This window comes from Danio rerio, chromosome 15 (assembly GCF_049306965.1).
Source record: "Danio rerio strain Tuebingen ecotype United States chromosome 15, GRCz12tu, whole genome shotgun sequence".
Lineage (NCBI taxonomy): Eukaryota > Metazoa > Chordata > Actinopteri > Cypriniformes > Danionidae > Danio > Danio rerio.
This window is the reverse complement of record NC_133190.1, coordinates 21,437,775-21,460,103: the sequence shown is the minus strand read 5'-3', so window position 1 is coordinate 21,460,103 and position 22,329 is coordinate 21,437,775. Positions and strand designations below refer to the sequence as shown.

Sequence of the window (22,329 nt, the reverse complement as noted above, 5' to 3'; positions counted from 1 at the left end):
CACTAAACTGACAAAACGTAAAATACTTACGTTTCCTCGTGAGATCAGGCTGGATAAAGCAGGAAATAAGCCAAATGAAAGTAAGAGTGTGGGCTTGGTGATTCATAAAGTGTAAGTCTACTTTTTTAATAGACAAAAAAAAAATACTGTGTCTCCTGCATTGAGGTGGAAAAAAATTATTATTGTTTACATAATTACCTTTAACCTACAGCCTCACATAGAGTCAATTTACTGTAATATCCAGAAAAGACTCAAGCAACTGCTGTCTCGATGAACAAAACACAACACGCCTCAGACTGTCATGAACAAGCTTGGGAGCATTTGCGGAGTCTGTACATAATTGGCAATAATGTTGTAAATCATATTGACATGATTGTGTGGGTTTCAGTTGAAATGGCTGTGTTTCGCCTATAAATAATTAATTCTGTTCAAACAGTAGCAATGCCAAGGTCACAGTTTGAGTCCTAGGTGCATGAACGAACTGATAAAACAAAGCAATTTGGAGAAATGTTAAACCAATTCAATGACCATAACTGGCAGCATGCAATAAAAACTGTTGACAGGCACTTAATTTGGTGAATCAGTGGGACGGTTCTAGAAATCACCCTCGTTGCTCTTACAAATAATAAACAAGTGGTAGTAGCTCAACTATGAGGAAACTGTGGGCTTCTACTATTAAGACAGCGTTTATTTCACCCAGGAGGATATTCACCACAGGACTGAAAGCATTAAAGTTATAACACTTGTATTTTGCGCTGACCTACCCTTTCTAAGAATTTATGACCAATCGATGACCCTCTCGAGAGGGACTTCATGCATGAACTTACAAACAGCAACTGAGAGACTGTATATAAATAACTTCACTGCTTCTTTTTTTCCTCTCATGGGTGTTTTGCCTTTTCATTAGGCAGAGATGTTCACAGTTATGCTTATGAAATGCTCTGATGGTAATGAGGCCTGTGTGAAATAAATGCAGTCAACGGAGATGCACACTAAGCAGAGAAACAATGTATATGTTTTTCTCATACATTATTCTGTACATTTCTTTAAATGAAAAGTTCACCCAAAAATTAAAATGCTGTCATCATTTAATCACAGCTTTTCCAAAACCATAAAAATGTATTTGTTGTGTTGAACACACACACAAAAAAAAAGAAAGAAAGAAGAATTTCGGTAACCAAACAGATCTTGCCACTCACCACTGCAATAGTTCGCATAATGGTTGTAAATGGGTGGCAAGATCTGCTTGGTTACATTTTTCTCTCTTTTTTTTTTATTTTTTTTTTTTTAGACATTTTTTTCAAAATGTTCATGAGTAAACAATGCCTGCATACTAAATCACAGCCTTAAGGACACTTTACATTGCAGCATCCATGCTACATGCTACAGTAATTAATATTATCACATATAGCATTTTGATGATAACTTTAATTTAGCACTATACCATCATGGTTGTACTCTGTGTTCATATAATAATAATAATAATATACTGGCTGCTTTTAGGAAACCCCTATATAACATATAAAACAAAGACATCCAGCTGTCTGTAGCCAAATAAAACATGACATAAATGTTTTAACTGACGAAACTTCAAAACATAAACATGTATCTCAGGTATTTTTATAATGTTTATAATGCAATATTAAATGGCATAATCTTTTTCACTATATACACTGAAAAAAAAATAAATAAAATTTCCATCGCTTGTGAATTGCTAGTGTTTTCCATTTATTTATGCTTTCGGTAACACTTTACAATAAGGTTCATTAGTTAATGCATTTACTAACATGAACTAATCATGAACAACACTTGTACAGCATTTATTAATCATAATTAAACATTTACTAATGCATTATTAACATTCAAGTCCATGCTTGTTAACATTAGTTAATGCCCTTATGGGTTAACATGAACTAACAATGAACTACTGTATTTTCATTAACTAATGTTTATTAACATGAATAAATACAGTAGTAGATGTATTGTTCATTGTTTGTTCATGTTAGTAAATGCATTACTTAACATTTACTGATGAACCTTATTGTAAAGCGTGACCATGCTTTCGAACTGCGGTGTGGGATGTTGACCTCATTACTTATTATGGTATAAATTACAAACTACTTGATAACGAGCCACAGTACTTTTTCTTTTATTTTATATATTTCTTTATATGTATGTTATATCTAAAAATATATATTATTTAAACAGTTTTCAAATAATAAAGTTTTTAAACAGACACTGCAGAGATCACGGTCTCATAAAGTGATCTGAAAGTTTAAATAAATGAAAAATACATCTCGAGTCACAAGCAACTGATAATATATTTTTATGGTGTAGTATATATAACATTCTAATATCTGTTTCTTTCTGTAATAAGGCACATCTGTTCACAGAAGTTATTTTAAACACCTGATTGACACTTTAACTTAAGCTTGAATTAAAAAGTATGTTGTTGATCTCTGCTCTGTCGACTTTTGATGTTGAAATAATATAATGTAATGCATAAGAAATAATATATAAAGAAATATGTATGTAAAATAAGAGAAAATGTACTGGTAGTTCGATACAAGAATTTTGTAGCATACTATACAACACCAGTCTAGACAATAAATCACTTAATAATGCTAATAATACTTTTTCAACTATTCAAGGTTAAAAGTTGGTGGAAGAAAGATCAAGTGCTATTTAAAACCATAAATAAAGCGGGGGGAAAAACATGAATCACAAAAAATTGAAAACTGCTAATTTGAAGATATTGTTTTACAGTGTGACATTTTTTATGGTATAGTGTAATTCAGTGGGTAGTTTTTGTAAAGATGTTGTTATCAGCACTTTAGTATAAGATGATATAGTAAATACTAATGCTTTTGAACTACACTACCTGACAAAAGTCTTGTCACCTATCCAAGTTTTAGAAACAATAACTTGACTTCTAGTGGATTATTTGGTATCGAAGTGGCTTATATGAAAGGCAAACGCCTCGAGATTACACTTATTTTAATAAAATAAAATATGATTATGTCTTAATTTTTAATTATTTAATTAGGACAGTAAGCTCTGACTTTACTTAGACAAAAGTCTTGTCACATCATGCCATGGTGCAGTGGAAAAAGATTTAATATTGTGTATGTCTCCCATGAGCTTGGACGACTGCATCCATACATCTCTGCAATGACTCAAATAACTTATTTATGAAGTCATCTGGAATGACAAAGAAAGCGTTCTTGCAGGACTCCCAGAGTTCAAGATTATTTGGATTCATCTTCAATGTCTCCACTTCATCTTACCCCAGACATGCTTAATAACATTCATGTCTGGTGACTGAGCTGCCCAATCCTGGAGCTGTTGATGTTGCTATCCACTCTGCAGATCTCTAGCACACCCCCATACTGGATGTAACCCCAAACCATGATTTTTCCTTCACCAAACTTGACAGATTTTTATGAGAATCTTGGGTCCATGCGGCTTCCAATAGGTCTTCTGCAGTATTTGTGATGTTTCGGATGCAGTTCAACAGATGATTCATCAGACAAATCTTCCTTCTGCCACTTTTCCAAATGATCAACTAGAAAAGTCAAGTTATTATTTGTTGCTTTTACAACTTGGATTGACGACAAGACTTTTGTCAGGTAGTGTATGGCATTGTAACATGTATTATAATGCATAATACACTTTGGTAATAAATACTACAGTATATTGCAGTAGGTATTAACTATACTGATAAACTATAATAAATATTGTAGTAGTGTTTAATTTAGTAAACTGTGGTGTATTATAGTATAATATATACAGTAGCTGTAGAAAACAACAGTAGTTGGTGTTTTATTGTATAATACCAGAGTTGTTGTTTTACTATAGTAACTAGTTTCATGCGGGAGCTATGATAGGCCTGCTTTAAGGGTTATCATTTTGTTCAAAACCCTAAATGCTATGAACGAGCTGCATTAATAGTACTGCTTCCTTTAGCAAGCAGTACTAATTATAATTGGATTAACTGGATTAATAGTTTCTTATTAGTCATAAAGGTTCTTAAGGTGCCAAAAGTGGAACAAAAGTGCAAGTCATCTGGCTCGTCTCCTCATTCCAAATGCACCCAAGCTCAATTATACACTAACACGCTGCTGTTTCTGCTCCGATTTTTTTTCTCTCTCCTCATGTTTCACTTATTGTAATTAGCTTTGGCACAGAATTTCACGACATATGTTTACAGCATTGCCAAACCACGAATCTCAACGAAACGTGCTATCAGGTAATTCATCCTCAGTATGACAAATGAGTCTATTTTAATGATTATGCGAGGCAGAAATCGAACGTTTCTATATAAAGTGGCGCAAAGCACATGGATTTCTTGTCGGAAATCAGTGAACGTCAAAGACACAACTGCGGTTTGAACATTAATACCTCTTTTTATTAAGACAGTACTGCTCCATTTCTGTAAAAACGTATTTTCATGGTCAAATACAAAGTGTAATCGGGAACATAGCTTTAATTATACACAGGAGTACAAACTACAGAGATGAGACAAAATATCTGACATAAAACGTATGGAAACCATGACGGAAGGTTCTGGGTGGTACAGGCGCTTGGTAAATGTACACACTAAAATTCACGTCTTCGATTTATTTTCTTTAAATAAACCTATCATCTGCTGTGACCTAGCTATACAAAGAAATATGAACATTTACACAGTGCACAGCATCTGATGTACAGATAAAACATGTCCGACATGCTCTATTCTGTGTTTTTTTTTTCTTCTCTTGTTTGTTTAAGAATAACTTAAGTCTCTTCTTTTAGATATGGGGCATCACTTTTGCATTCTACCTGAGATGCAAAAAATGAATTCATAGATAGACAGACCTGAGACAGGGCAGAATCAAACCTACACTGAAGGTATGTTTGCGTGTGCATGTTTTTTTTTTTTTCTTCTTCTTCAGGTTTGGGCAGTTTTAGATCATTTAGCATTTGATTAATCATAAAGTAAACATTACAAAAAGGAAAGGAGTAAAGTGGCTGTATGGGCTGGAGGATCTGCTCATGTTATGGTTGTTTGTAGACCCCACTCCTCATTTGACATGTGAAATATCTTCATGCCATTGCAGTTACATCATGATCATTGACAAAATGTATAGTATACATTTAGAAATGACATTTTTAAATACAAAACGGGTGCAAAAATTAAACATTTTGCATGCTACGGTTCAAAATTTTGGGGCTGGTACTTTTAATGCTTTGAAGGATTACACACCAAGGCTGTGTTTTTAAAATACAGGAAGAGTAGAAAAAACAGCAACAGTGAAATTGTATTACAGTTTAAAATAGGTTTTCTGTTTAAATATATGTTAAAATGTAATTTATTTCTGTGATGGAAAAGCTAAATTTGTAGAAGTCTTTAGTGAGTATGTTTACATGGACAACAATAATCCAAATTTTAATACGATTAAGACAATACTCTGATTAAGAGTCTACTATGTAAACAGCGATTTTTGATTAATTGAATCTGATTAAGGTCATAATCAAACTAAAGAGAAAACGGATTAAGACATGTGGAGAATGAGAATTTTAGTCACATTATTGAAGTGCAGTACAGACATGTAAACACCTTATCAAACTATTACCATTGTGCAGTATTTTTTACCACAATTTGCGACAGGATATACTATTAGGATAGTCAAACATGGCTGTTTGACACTATTTTCTGCACCTTCCGAGTCAGTGAATGACCACAGACACCTGCATCACAAAATGCTAATACTGCGGTGTGCAGTATTAAATTCCATTAAAACGACACTCTTCCAGCAGTAATACTCACCTGCAATATCTCGTTTATCATGGGAGCATACATCCTTAATGAAAGTGAAAGTGCCAAACTGCAGTTAAAGTCAACAAATTAAAACCGAAACACCATAATTTACATGAAACTCCGGAGTGAAATGTGGACAATGCGGCCACGCAATTACGTTAATCAAATATGTGCTATAACATGTAAAATGGGATCAGGAACATTCAAAAAGCAACTCTTGTAAACACCTTAATCATATTACTGTCTTATTCAGATTAAAGCAAATAATTTGATTACTGATGTCCATGTAAACATCCTCAATTCAGGATTCTTCGATGAAAAGTAATAATAAATATTCATAAAATATACTTTGCAATATTAGACATGTATTTGGTTTCACTTATAATCAATTTGATCCATGCTTAATTAATAAAAAAATTAGTTAAATTAATTAAAATATTATAAGCCAAAAAATAAACAAAAACTATTTTAGTTATAATTTTCAACTTAGAAAATTATCTGAAATGTTTTTTGACCATCAAATCAACATCTTACAATGATTATTTTAGTTTTCCTAAAAAAAATAAAAAAAATAAAAACTGATTAATGCATTTTTGTTGAATAAAAATAATCTAATTCTGTATTAATATTATTAAAAAAATCTTTTTGGCCCCAAATTTTTGAATGGCAACTGATTTCTCTGTTTTATTTATTGTTTAAATGACATTTTTAGGGGCTTAATTTAACTTTGATTCTCTTGCATTCAAAATATTCACTGTAAAACCCAACAGTCAACTTGAAATCAAATGAAATAAGTTTAGTTAATTCAAAATCTACTGAAAGTTAATTCTACTCATTTGAAAAGAGTTTTGAACTTAGTTTTGAAGGTAATGCGTTCGTCAAATAACTCATTACTTCAACTTAAATGGAGTAAGTTCACAGTTCTTATATAGATTAGTTTTTAAACTAAAATGGTTTGTTGCAATCGGTATCCTCAAACAATTTGAGTTGTCTTAACTTATTGAATCTTACAGTACTCATTTGGTTTGAGTTTTCTTCATTGGGTTTTACTTTGCTCAAATTGATTCATTTACTCAAATGGATTAAGTTTACAGTACTCATTTGGATTAGTTTTTTAACTGAAATGGTTTGTTGCAATCGGTTTCCTCAAATCGGTTTCCTGGTTGAGTTACCTTAACTTTTTGGGTTTTACAGTGTAATACGATAATATGTTCAAATAAATCTGTTGCTGTATGACACCACAAATTACTGTGAAACAGACAATGTCAACAAAAGGAAACAGTTTCTCTATAACCAAATATAAAAAGTGGCATTAGCTACAAGAGCCTCGCACACATATACCATAATTTATTAGCTAATAACGCTCATCTGTCAGATAATCCCAGAAATACAACTGAGAAAATAAGAAAATAAACAAACAAACCAAAAAAATAGCACTTGATAATACACAAATTCATGTAAACGCTATGACCAAACAATTTTGTCACAAGGATTTTACAATGTTAACCGTTACTCTCACCATAACTCCGAAATCCCCCCTCCCCCATCCCAATGCATTTAAATCACAAACAATACGTATCTGTCCTACCGTCTAGGACACCAAACGAAGGCCAAAGATATGAAACGAAGCCTGATATGAGAGTAATAAATCACCTACTGCATACTAACTCTACAATAATGTAATAATCTCAGGTTCTATACATCTGTAATACCTTTAGAAGTGATAAAACATAATACCTGTGAAAAATCCTCCCACTCACACACATACGTGCAAAATAAAGCATGTTGGATGAGATAAACAAACTGGCAAGTCCAAACTATTGCATTATTGTAGAGTTATTACATTCAGTCTGGCATCTACGCATTGAAGGAATGGAGAATAAGAGCTGCTAAACTGAAACGGCCACAAATGTGAGTATGGCTTACAACATACAGGCTCCATCTATTTCATTTAGTACACTTTTTTTTAACAGTTTTTTTTTTTTTTTTATGTCACTATGAGAAGCGCACAGAAGCACTAACAATAGTCAGGCAAACTCACTGACCTCCACCTCAAACTGAGCCTACTGAGTGAGAACAGGCTAAAAATGAAAGCTATTTTACACTCTGGGATAGATATGTTTTGTATCGTTTTGAATCTACAGCTGAGCCGCTCTGCTCTCTTCTTTTTGCTTTGGCTTTTATTTGAATGCTGCTTGGGCGTAATTATAATAAATGAGTCTGCGAGAGGAGCGGCTATATGGATAAATGCAACACAAGCCGGAATGAATATCAACACAAGCCGATTATAATCACATACGTTACATCTAAGGAACAATTAGGGCTGTCAATCGCCGAAAGGTTTTAATCAAGTCAACGTATGCTGATGAATTAATTCGATTATTTCAAATTAGGCTTCAGGAGACTTTGTTTGTTTTAGTTCTGTGTGTCTGGATAAAAGTCTAGCACGCCACAATCAACAGTGAATCATTGTGTAATTGAAGCTGTCAATCTGTCAGGAATGAGGCTGTCAATGTATTTATGTTTGCATATGTACTGTATATGAGAGATGTATTGATTGAAGTAATGTTTTGATATGTTAAGCTGTCAGCCTTGATGTCAACAGAAGCCAACTGTAATTACTCAAAACTAATAATAGTTCCTTTAAAAGTTTTAATCAATCTGTATAGTTCATTTAATGCAATTATTTCAAGCTAGAAGACATTATGTTGTTTATTTCCATTTTATTCCATATTTCATATCAATTATGTTACACTTTATTGTAAATCATGTTGTAATTGAAATCAATCTGCCAATTAACAAATGACTTTTATATTCTTGTTGTTATTTCCTCTTTGTAATGTTTTTAATGTGACTAGTAGCTAGATTTAGGGTGCTTTCACACCTAGACTTTTGTTTCAGAACATGTCTCGTTTGCCCAGTTAGCACCGTTCGTTTGGCATATGTGAATGCAGCAACTGCGCTCGGATCCGTGCCAAAACGATCGGTCCGAGATTGCCTGAATGAGGTCATCTTGGCTCGACTGAAACAAACTCTGGAGCGGATCGATTGTAGTGAGAAAGCGATACGATCCGAGCCCGGCTATATCACAGTGTTTTATGGATATGTAGTTGGCATATGGCTATATGAAGAGAATTATGAGTAGGGCGGGAGGTCATTCCAGACATCCCAAGTCTCCCGGAAGTTTTGGGAGTCTCCTGCAAATGCACAGCAAACAAGTGATAATCTCCCGGTAATCGCGCATCTCCCTCCCGGTCCTTAAATACATCACGCACCCTTCTCACCCCTCCTCACCTAACGCTATCTCACTGCAATTCGTAACTTTTTGATTTGTGGCTAATTCGTATAAATTTGTATGATCTAATTCGTACAGTTTAGTATGATTTGCTCATCAGCCAATGACGGTTGGGGTTAGTGCTGGGGTTAGGTGCCACACCTCCTTTTTAAAATGGTACATTTTCGTATGACTTAACTCATACGAATTTGTACGAATTAGCCACTAAACTGACAAAACTAAAAATACTTAAACTTTCTCGTGAGATCTCGGCACGCACCCTGTCAAACACCACCAAACTACCACTCCCCGACAGCTAAGCAGGAATCTGCAAAAAAAAAAACTGAAACTCTGACCAATGTGAGCAGAGTTTACTCACATATGACTTGTTTTAGCTCTTGTTTTAGTTTCAATTTTAATCTATGTTTCGGAACAAATAAATCGATTCACCGGTGTGAAAGCACCCAGATATTTATTTATTTTTTTAATAACATTTAATAACATTTCCTCCAAATGTTAAATGAAAATATTGTAATTTGGAGCGTTTTTTTTTCTAAAATAAATAAATAAAAATACATAATATCAATAATAATTATATATATGTGAAATGTACATCGAAAATGAGCATTATTCTCAGCCTCCTTTGTTTATAAGTTATTTCTCTTTGAAGACTATGAGAGGAAGGAATTCTTTGCCCTAAAAGCGAAATTACTTAACCTATACACTGGAGCCTGACAAAATTATCAATTTAAAAGAAAAATTTTAGACACCATTTGCTGGAATCAGCAAGAAATTAAAGATTCAAATCAAGACCTTAAACACATCTGTTTAGCTGTGCCCTTACTAAATGAGCACTGTACTACGTCCGACAGATCACACTATTATGTCTTTCTTTTCTTTTACATTCTTTTAAAACCTGTTTAACACATTTTAAACTGCTTTTATTCACTGTTATAATTTGTCTTTCTTTTCTTTTTCATTCTTTTAAAACCTGTTTAACACATTTTAAACTGCTTTTATTCACTGTTATAATTTGTCTTTCTTTTCTTTTTCATTCTTTTAAAACCTGTTTAACACATTTTAAACTGCTTTTATTCACTGTTATAATTTGTTTTTTATTTTCTTATACTTGTTTCTTTTATTCCTGTTTATGTAAAGCACTTGGAATTATTACTGTTTATGAAATGTTCTATATAAATGAATTTGGCTAGCAACATGTCTGAAAATTTAGCACTTTTTTTTTAAAGAAAAAACAAACAAGCAAAAAAAAAAAAAACAATGCTCTAAATAATAACTTTTTCATTTTAATTTAGTAAGAAATGTCATAATTGGTCTTAATATTTTCTCCATAGCTGTATATAATAATAATAATAATATAAATTTTGTCATGTCATTGCCAAATTTGGGTAATATTTTAATGATTTAATAAACGAAATAATAGTAGTAATGTGTTCGATTGACAGCCCTAATATCAACACAAGCTGATCATAATCACATACAGTATATCCAATAAATATTGCAACAATGCAATACTGCTGCTGAATGTTGTTGGTCACAAAAAAGAGAGAGAAAAAAAGGTTTCTATCATCTCTAACTCGTTCTCTGGGGGACTAAGGAGAGCAACAGGCAATTTGCCAAATAAATTACTTGGAATCAATCCGTGAAAACAACCCAAGCGATCATTCTGTGACTGAATCTTACATCGAAACTTGGTGCGCGGCTTTCTTTCAGACCTGCAGACAGAACAGCATGAGAGAGAGCTTTAAGATGTGCTAGCAATTAAAAAAATGAAATGAAAGGAGAGAAAAAAAAAACGTGGATTCAGACCATTGGAGAGACAGTAGCTTGTGGGTGTCCTGATGAAAGTGGGAACTTCAGTAAGAACAGAACAAGGCACAAAATTCTTAGCAAATGTTTAAACGGAACAAAACCGGCCCCAGCAGGAGGTGTTGGATGGTGAAGCGGTCTAAAATTGAGCTCTCCTAGTGCTCTGCCATCCCACACCCCGTCCGTCTCGATGGCAGCAGCGTCTCTTCAGCTGCGCAGGTGTGAATCCAGCCTGATTGAATCCCACAACCCCTTCCTCCCAAACCCAGCAGTCCACAGTTTGCTGTTCAGCACTGGAAGCTAACAGGTCTAGTTCCAGTTAAATGTAGTATTCCTTCTTGTCATCCGAATTGTTGTGTCCGCCCTCTGCGTTGATGATGGCAGTGTCGGCGTCCGCCGCGTCATCCGCTCCTTTAGCTTCGTGGGTGAAGTAGGTCCCTTAAAAAAGGAACATTCGTTAATAATACTTTATTTTGATGGGTTACTTTATTATTTGAACTACTGAGTGTAAAAATACAAAGAAATTCATGACAATCAGATGGAAAACTGGGTAAATAACTAACTAATGATGGCAAAATGTAAAAACTTTTAATCCAAAGCTCTTGGTTGTATCTAGAAAAAAAGTACACTACAAAAATTGTGTATATTTTTCAGAGTGTAGGGAGACAGGCTCTCTATATAGATCTGTGCTTCAGAAATATATATATATATATATATATATATATATATATATTATAAGGAAGCTGAAAAGCATGTAAAGAAAGACAGTTGTTTAGTTAAACTTGTTAAGAAATGCATGCCAAATGTTGTAATACAGTCAATATTCCAACAATGATAATGCTTAAATGTTTGTAAATATATGCATGTTTTGCAATAAAATGAAAATGCGTTGTTTCCATAGATACAACCAAAAATGTACACACAAACTAACATATTTTCTCCTTTGTCTTTAATACAATTGTGTAATTTTGCATTATGCTTTCAAAATAAGTTATTTAAGAATGATTGTGAACAAATGGGTTTAGCACAATCATACTGTATACATTAATTAACACTCTCGAAACACACAACAGGTCCATGCTTAAAGATTTTTCAGGTACAATTAAAAAAAATCTAAAACTTCTCAACATTTAATAGTTCTCTAACAGATACTTCCCTACCTTTAAATAACTTTGTACATCAGCTTATACTACATCTCTAAAAAATTGTTTTCTGTGAACAGTGTTAAGCAGTAACGTCACTACAAGTAGTGATGCTACTAGCTTAACTACATTTGTCAGTAGCGTGGCGGTAGCGCTGCTACTTTCTAAATCAAATTGCTTTTCAGTAGCAAAGGTATTTTTTAATCAAGAAGCATCCACACAATCTACATTTACCAATCGCAGATCAATAAATAATGACATTGACATTCAATCCATATTGGCAAAAATGAAGATTTCTTCTTACTGTTTTACAGAGGTGTACAACACGTGTACGCTTTGGGGTGCGTTTCCCAAAACCATTGTCAGCCAACTAAGGTCGTAAGTTCCGTCGTTACAAATATAGTTTGTTGATTTGCCATTTCCCAAATCCGTCACTCTAACGAACATTCGCAAACTGCGTCGCAAACTTGAGAACTCACAACTACAGCTCTGGAGCTGTCGTTAGAAACATAGTTCCTGGCTGTGTTCTATTTCCACTTATCCCCCCTATGCCCTATTCATTAAGAACATTCTAACATTCAAAGTTGGAATTATTAAAAATAAAAAAGCATCTAAAAGGTAAAAGGTCATCTCTCTTTGGTGTAATTTGCTTCCAAACTATTTTCACAGTTCCGTTTCAGTGATCTTCATGTTTACATTTGTGCTCCCTTCGCAGTGCACTTTAAAAACATTGATATCATTTTTATCACAACCTCATGGCGAAAGCTATAGGTGACATATTATTTAAAAGTGGAATTTATTGTACGTCTCCCAAGCTTGTGAAAACAAAAAGCATACGTTAATTCTTTTAATTTATAATGGGTTATTTATTAAATATCTGTATTTTATATGACATGGGCCTGCTGGTTAGAACATTTCTGCAGTGGTTTAAATGTCTCAAATTGTAAAAGTAGACTTTTGAAAAAAAATTTATTAAAATAAACAAGGGCCAACTTAATAATAATAATAATTACTATCATCATCATCATCATCATCATTAGTATTATAAATAATATTATTAAAGTATGTTTTTTTTCATTTATAATAATAAATAGCCTCATTATTTATTAATATGATTTATATATGAGATTAGAATACGTATTAGCTTTTGTAATTGATATGTTTTAGAATAGAATATTATAATGTTCAACTTCTCAATAATATTAGTAAAGCAAACATAGGCCCTATGTGCCTTTACATATTTTTCAGTTAATATGGAAAGCCAGTGCATGTTTTTACCAAATCTAATATTGGACTTTATTTAAAATGTGTGTGCGTATAAAACAATATAATTTGCACAAAGAAATTATGGGTTTTTCTCTAAAGAAGTTGTTATTTCACCCCATTTAGAGCATCATTATGGGCGTTTTACGTTATAACTAACATGGTTTAAGCGATGAATCTGCGACAGAGAAACTACCGGTTTTGGGAAACATTTGTCACTACATAGTTCTTTTCCCAAACGATGCATCGTACTATAATTGTTCAGCCGCAAGTTATATTGTTGTTTGGGAAACACACCCCTGGTCGGTGTTGTCGATTAGCAGAAAACTAATTCGACTAACATGATAAATTTGTATTATGGAAAGATCTTGGAATTAATCTAGATTAATCTAGATTAAAATGGCTCATTTGAATTCTGCCGAAGGCATTCAGAATATGTGTGCTACCCAAATAATAAGTCTTTGAGAACGGGTTTCTCAAGCCAGGTGGCGCATTAGACCAGGGGCTCATCAGCTTTTTACAAAATGCATCACAAAAACTGTGCTTGAGAAACTGTTCTACTATAATAATTGGTGATGAAAATAAATGATGTTCAATAAGATGTGCTTGTGTTTACCTACAGTTTATTCAGTTAAACATGCATTTTGAACTGTAGGCCTACATAAGCTCAAAACAGCGATTTTTGATCACCTTAATCCGACTAAAGTCATAACTGAACTAAACAGAAATTGAATTAAGACATGGATGATTCATATATTAGTGGCATTATTGAAGTAAACACTGCAATCAAACTATTACCATCATGTAATACTTTTTGCCATATTTTCTGACAAGATCCACACACACGGCTGTCAGTAAAGGACCGTGCACATAAAAAAAAAATTACTATTTTACTATATATATATATATATATATATATATATATATATATATATATATATATATATATATATATATATATATATATATATATAAGGCTTATTCCTAAATATTTTCCTTTACTATAAATTACTATAGTGTTTTAAATGTGTAACCGCTTTTATTGGTATTTATATAGCCTACACCAGTGCAGCCATTTGACGTCTCTCTTTGCTACTCAGCAATGTATAAAACAATGTAAAGACACCAGGCTTTAGTTTCCCTGTTTCTCCCATTTTTTAAATAAGAGTCCCATATAGGCTACATCAGAAAAAGGGGCTCGTGGTATGTTATTTCAATGTACCGAACTCTTATTATTCAGCTATTGTACGCTTACGTACATCCAGATTTTCATTATATGCACCTTTAAACAGTCAGTGTAAACCAGCAAAATAAAGTTGAACACATTTGTCACTGTCAGTAATAATAATAAAAAAAATCAGGCCAAGCCAGAATCATGCTTGTGATTTACCTTTGTGTCTGGCGAAATATCGGCCAAGAACAATCAGGAGACAAAGCATGGCGAACACAACCACTGCGACAACTCCGCCGATGACGGCATGATCAATTTTCTGTGGCGCTCCATCTGCTCTTGAATCTGCATCAGAGAGAAACACAAACACACATACACATAAATTTATAGCCCCATGCACTGCTTTCGGTTGGGAATTCAGTTTGAGATTCCATGGAATAACTGCCAAATTATACTGCTTTAAATCAATTCATTAATGACAGTTAATTAACAGTCATCCTTATGCAAAACATCATAAGCCTGAAATGCAGTGTTGAGACTCCAAAACACCTCTCTGTGTATCTGACAGACGGTTTTCACGTACTCCTGTTTGTGCCATTTCCTGTAAATGTGTAAATAGCATGACACAGACTAACACATACTCAAACACAGTTTGTTTGTTTGATGCTGAAACCTCAGCTGTCTGAGCCAGCACTGACACTCGGGAGATAAAGTTGCCAGCCTGTGATGGTTTTAATGAAATAGATAACATTGATACATTAAAATGTGTGAAAATGAATGTCTGCAATGAGCAAACACTACAGAAAATGCCAAATACGTAGTTTTAAGAGTTGTCAATTTTACAGATAAAAACAAAACAAAACACGGTGGCTTAGTGGTTAGCACTCTCGCCTCACAATAAGAAGATCACTGGTTCGAGTCCCGGCTGGTTCAGTTGGCATTTCTGTGTGGAGTTTTCATGTTCTCCCGTGTTTGCATGGGCTTCCTTCAGTTTCCCCCAATATCCAAAGACATGCTCTTTAGGTGAATTGACTAAACAAAAATGTATGTGTGTGTGTTTGTGTATGGGTTATTCCCAGTACTGAGTTGTGGCTGGAAGGGCATCCACTGTGTAAAACATATGCAGAAATAGTTGGCGATTCATTCCACTGTGCCAACCGCTGATTAAAAAAAAGGACTAAGCTGAAGGGAGTTGGAAGAGTTTCTATGTTTTATACAGTAAAAACAGTGATATTGCGACGTATGATGACAAGTAAGGCATAATGTACATCCAGATGGCAATTATTGCAGATTAAGCCCCGACAGGGTGATCAGGGCAGCAATGTGAAGCTGAAGAGTCTTATTTCAACCTGAATGGGTTTATTTTGCATTAACAGCTGTCTAGATGTACATTAACCTGCTTATTACCCAGCTCCTTCCCACATAAGTAAATAATTGAACACTGGATATTGATTTGAGTTAAAATATTTTATTAGCTCACTAACAGCAAACAGCTTCTGTGAGGAATACAGTTACTAGCAATAAACAAAACGAAAGAACAAGCTTAAACTAGATGAACATTTAAGTGCCACAGTACAGTCATGCCAATTGTTTCATTTTCAATACCAACTGTAACAGAACTGACACAAGAAGAATAGAATTTAAGAGTTATAATAATAATAATAATAATAATAACAATATTAGTAATAATAAATCAATTAATATTAATTAATACCACACACAAACATGCACACACAAGCAAGCACATGCACACACTGATTTTAGCTTTTAGAATTTAGATTTTCATTTGTTTAGACCAAACAGCACTTTTAATTTTATTCTTGGTTTATTCCAGTTCATGTATGCAGCCAATTACTTTTTATTTGAGCATTTTGTTGTTGTGGCTTTTATGGTTAAAGTTATTTTATTTGAATTTTTTTCAAGAGGTTCATGCAAGAGAACAGACAGAAAATAAACCCTGCTCACCTTCTAATTACACATTAAGTTCCCTGATGAAGTGCCTAGCAACCAAACCACAAGAAAACACGCAGACCCCGAGAGCGAGGACTGAAAGCGCCTCTACACAACCCAGACTATATGTTTTCCTCCATATTACTCATTCCATTTTGTAATCAATAGCGTTTCATCAGGCATTAGAGCAATAAAAGGTGACCTTTCTTTCCATTTTTAGAATCTGCACCAGTTGAGCCTTCAGTGACTGATCTGCCATCACTTAACATCTTATAATCAGCATTTCATTGCAAAATGGTACTGTCCATCTAATAGATGCATTCAATAACTGAATGCATATCAATTTGTTTGTAAAGTCTGATATCATGCCACACCTTTGGGTCCAGATGCTCTTCTATAAATAAATAACTAAATAAATTAATAAATTAATAAATAAATAAATAAATAAATAAAGAGCAATAATATACTTTATATGCCCATATTTCAATAGTGGTGCATGGATATATGAATCAATATAATAGAAACATTACACATTTAAATTTTCTGTTAATCAAAATATTGAGATACTTTGTTTTAACAACTGATTTGATCAATTCTCTGTAATCTTTTTATAGGAGAAATCTAAAATAATTTGTTAAAAAAATAACATTATCAATATTTTTCTTACTAAAACATTAAAAACAGTTCAAATTCCTGAATTTATATTTAGTTAAATAGCCATTGTTTTTTTTTAGATAATTGCTGCACATTTGGGTTCCATCAAGTAAACCAACACCTGGCACCCAGTAATTGGTATTTCAGCCCATAATGAACAAACTAGATCCAACAGTTCCTGTCAGTTTTTGGGTTTTGCTTAAGAAACTTCCTTTTTAATGTCACCTCAAAAGTTTTCAATTGGGTGACATCAGGGCATTAAGAGGGCCACTCCATTACCCCAATCTTTTTTTTAGCTGAAACCAAGGTGATGCTTGGTTGACACCATGCAAACAAGCTCTTCTGATACACCCGTTTCCGCCTGCAGCAAACCAGCAGATCCAGCCCAGCAAGATGCAGCTTTGATATGAGCCACAGTGGTTTGTGCATTGATATAGGACAGGGAAGCCCCGCATTGCATCATGTTGCACCAGAGGCTCCTCTCGTGGCACTGGCAGTCTGTTCCCAGTGCTAATTAGCATGAGACTGGGAATGAACAGAGCGGAGAGGAGCTCTGTCACATTGCATTCTCTCCGCAGAGCTCCTGTTCTCCACCTCCTCCTGCTCTCCGCTCCTCCTCTCCTCCCCCTGCTGCCTCCTGCCTGACACCCGCTGATAAATTAGCTGTCCAGGGGCACGGATATCTTAGCCTGCGACAGGAAATTTTGGAGGGAATACAATTTTCGGCGAATATAATGTGCACGTGTAATGGCAAACTCGCATTTAAGATGTCAGCTGGAGAGTTCTGCTGTTTAGTGTTCCCATAACAGCCAATCAGCTGCTGTTGTGTTATTCAGCAAAGAACAGGTCTATATGTGCATGTGTTAAATGGCACGTGGCAGGGTTTACAAACTGTAATTGGTATAGGCAGGCACCAGGATATGAGTAGGATCATGCACTGCCCGTCAAAATTATAATTAAGAATGTTTTTGAAAGGAAGTCATAAAATGATTTAACCTTTAAAATGAGAGAGCACTTAGCATTCACATGAGTTTTGTGTTGTAAGCTACAAACATGCTTTCAAATAAAATAATAAAAGTACAATTTTTAAGTAATTGATACTGCAGCATTTCTTTCAATAAAATAAAGAAATATTCATTTTTGTATTTTAAAGAAATTAATACTTTTATTCAAGGGCGACACGGTGGCTAAGTGGTTAGCGCTATTGCCTCACAGCAAGAAGGTTGTTGGTTATTCCAGTTGGTATTTGAGTTTGCTTGTTCTCCCCGTGTACGCATGGGTTTCCTCCGGGTGCTCCGGTTTCCCCTAAAGACATGCACTATAGGTGAATTGCAATAACTAAATTGGTCGTAGTGTATGAGTGTGTGTGAATGTGAGAGTGTATGGGTGTTTCCCAGTACTGGATTGCACCTGGAAGGGCATATGCTGCATAAATCATATGCGCATTCCACTCTGGAATACCCATGATAAATAAGAGAATAAGCCGAAGGAAAATGAATATTTGAACAAAGGAATACATTTATCCAGCAAAATGCATACATTTGAATGAAAATAAAAGTAAATACATGTTTGACGTTACAAAAGATTTCTGTTTTAAATACATTAGAATTCAGGTGAATTCTAAAGGATCCTGTAATACTGAATGTCCACACGTCATGTCAAAATTACTGTAATTTAAAAAACGTAACATCTACAAAGCATTAATGTCTTGTGAAACTCGTAATTATACTTGTAAATTGGAAAGTGCAATTGAAAAGCTACAATTTGTATCATGTGACCATTGTGTTTTACCATACAAACAGCTTTTCCAAGTCTGAGGAAATTATGGTGATTACGACATTAAATGAAAGCAACAAAATGACTCCTGAAAATTCAGCTTTGCCACCGTAGGAAAAAGTCTTTAAAGCGATAGTTCACCCAGAAATTTACTCCCCATTTACTCATCCTCAAGTGGTTTATGTTTCTGTTGAACACAAAAAAGCAAAAGAAACCTATAGCAATAGTAAGAAAATCAAAAAGGGTGGCACAGTGCCTCAGTGGTTGGCACTGTCGCCATACAGCAAAAAAAAATCGCTGGTTCGAGTCCCGGCTGGGCCAGTGGACATTTCTGTGTGGAGTTTGCATGTGCTCTGGTTTCCCCCACAGTCCAAAGACATGCGGTATAGGTGAATTAAATAAACTTAATTGGTTGTAGTGTATGTGTGTGTACGTGAGTGTGTATGGATGTTTCCCAGTACCCGGTTTCAGCTAGAAGGGCATCCGCTGTGTAAAACATATGCTGAATAAGTTTGTGGTTCATTTCGTTGTGGAATACCCAGATAAATAAAGGGACCAAGCCAAAGGAAAATAATGACAAGTTTTAACATTCAAACATTTTTCAATATAACCTCTCTTGTGTTCAACGGAAGAAAGAAACTCAAACAGGTTTGTGACAAGTGAATGATGAGTAAATGATGTCAGAATTTTTTGTCTTGGTTAACAATCCCTTTAAATTGTATATATATATATATATATATATATATATATATATATATATATATATATATATATATATATATATATATATATATATATGTATATATATATATATATATATATATATATATATATATATATATATATATATATATATATATATATATATATATATATATAGCAATAATATTTCACAGCAAAAAAAAAAAAAAATGTACTGTATTTTTATTTTAGTTTAAGACAGAAATATACCTGACTTTTAGTTTAGTTTATTTGTTTACAGGTTCAATGCACATTAATAAACATTACTGTAAAATGTGCCAGAATTAGCCAAGAATGGCTATTTTACATCTGTAGACCCCTTACAGAATGTTAAAAAGTCACACCTAAAATAGAAGCATTAACATTAAATACATTTTCATATATAAAATACAATTAAAAAGTAAAAAAACAAGAACATACTGATTTAGTATATGTTTAGGACATCAACAACCCGATTAAAATTTTTATGACTTCCTGACCCCCAGTCGACCACTATATTGTAATTCCTTCTCTGAACTTCATTGACGAACCACAAGCCTGCATTAAACAGCACGCGGTGGGTTTTACAAAGTGCGCTCGTGTTAAGCAGGCGGTGGGATGTGGATGGGATTTATTGGGAAATAAAGAGGACTTTTGCTTGATTTACAGCCGGGTGAAGCAGGGGGAAGACTTATGCACTGCTGCAGGGCCCGAGAGCTCATGTTTTATGAGTCTCATTCTGCATCTGTGCAGAAGTGACTAATTAAACCGCAGGCCAGTGTCATTGCAGCAGCTGCGGACCAACGGGAACGGCCAAAATGCTCGCACGGACCTCACACTCACGCTTGACGGCCCAATATGTATAGTCTTCTGTCTATTTCCGGCTAAAAGGCACTTCAAAAAGTAATCAGGGAAATCTTCAGGAACAGAGCTCGCAAATCTGTTCGCCGACCCGCTTTTTATTGGATTTTTAAATCAAGATTTGAGGTCATTCCCCAGAGTTTTGTCTCAGAAAAGCCACACTGATGAAATGAAATCGGAAATTTCTTTTTAAGCAAATCAGAGCTCACCCAAGGACACCGTAGGAGAAACAATGTGGCTGAGAAACGTAAATCGCACGACATTTTGACTGAGCTTCTGAAAGACGCCAGAGAAAGAGAAAAAAAAAAAAAACATTAAGAAGAGGTTGAACATGAACTCATTCAGATTCGACTGAGAAAGAGACCACGGTCCCGGGGTACAAAGGGAGACCTTTCCAAACAAACATTGGACCCTGAGCATGTGGAGCCTTTGAAGCATGTTTTCCTGATAGAGTCTCTAAATTGAGCTTGCAGGCCACAGGGGTGACAAAGACATTTACTACTATCTGCGACTCTCTGTGAGTGAAATCACATTCAGACGCAGTGAAGTCGGCGGATGCAAAGCGCTGCCAAAATATGCTTTAAAAGCAGTGCGCGACATGCCACAAAGCATACGGCTGCTGACATTTTTCCCCCTGAATTGGGGAGATGGAATGATAAACATGCCAAGAGTCCGTAGCTGTAGACGTCTACAGTGTGTCGGTGAGAGGCCTTTTCACATCAAACTCGCCGTCATTCAGCTTCTCCGAGAGTCTTGCCGCTGCACACAACTGGCTTGGTTTGTAATCACAAGGAAACATTAGTCAACTTCAAATAATACTTCATTTCCCTTTGCAGTGCAATCAAAGCGGAAAACTCTTGATGGGAGAGAAAGGCGCTTCCGTGCGTGTTCACGTCGCTAAACTGCTCAACTAGAGCACGTCCTTTACAACCAAAAGGAGAAAACGCAGGCTTTGAAGCGAAAGGCTGCAGACGTGTCGTTTACTCCACAATGAAAAGAAGTGGCATCTTTGATAAAATCTGCCAGACTTATTTTGGCACCTCACCGCCTGCTGAGCTATCTTTGGTAGGGGGACTAAAAAAAGTGTTGAAGTTATGTAGCGTCTCAACAAGTAATGGAGAACTTCACACCTTCACCGAGTCCTGCTATTTCTGACCTTTATTTTGGCATTACTCTGATGCATTATTACTGGGTGAAAAGCTTCTGGTTAGTACTGTTGAAATGGGGGATGATAATAACTCAGCTCTTTTGCTACAGCGCATGCAGCTCATTAAAGCTCTATTTACTATACTTTTATTGCTCAACTATATTTTTAACCTGGCTGTCTATAAACACTAGTGTATCTGAAAGCCTGAACTGAAAACTCAATTTTATCAGTGGAAACATTAGAGATTAAAAGAGTGAGAGTGTTACTTTTTTATTCTTGCTGTAGTGGATTATTCTTAATGTCAAATTATATTATATTATTAATTTCATTCATTTTCTTGTCGGCTTAGTCCCTTTATTAATCTGGGGTTGTTACAGCAGAATGAACCACCAACTTATCCAGCACGTTTTTATGCAGCGGATGCCCTTCCAGCCGCAACCCATCTCTGGGACACATCCACACACACATTCACACACACACTCATACACTACGGACAATTTAGCCTACCCAATTCACCTGCAGCATGTCTTTGGACTGTGGGGGAAACATTAACTATTAGTTATTTGTTGCTTTAATGCCACTTTTAAAACATCTTTGTTTATATTATATTATTCATTTATTCATTTTCTTTTCGGCTTAGTCCCTTTATCAATCCGAGGATGCCACATCGGAATGAACCGCCTATTCATCCAGCATATGTTTTACGCAGTGCATGCCCTTCCAGCTGCTATCCATCACTGGGAA

General features: G+C 34.7%; 1 protein-coding gene across 2 annotated transcripts in view; it reads right to left on the bottom strand.

The window, feature by feature from the left end:
• Window positions 1–4,386: 4,386 nt before the first annotated feature.
• Window positions 4,387–22,329, bottom strand: part of cadm1b (cell adhesion molecule 1b) — a gene marked incomplete at its 5' end in the record, with an annotated part of 365,660 nt that continues 347,717 nt past the window's right edge. For both annotated transcript variants that reach the window (NM_001423722.1, NM_001113552.2), the window contains 2 exon segments: window positions 4,387–11,339; window positions 14,697–14,822. In NM_001423722.1, the coding sequence (NP_001410651.1) occupies window positions 11,221–11,339; window positions 14,697–14,822 (245 nt within the window). In that variant the 3' untranslated portion in view covers window positions 4,387–11,220.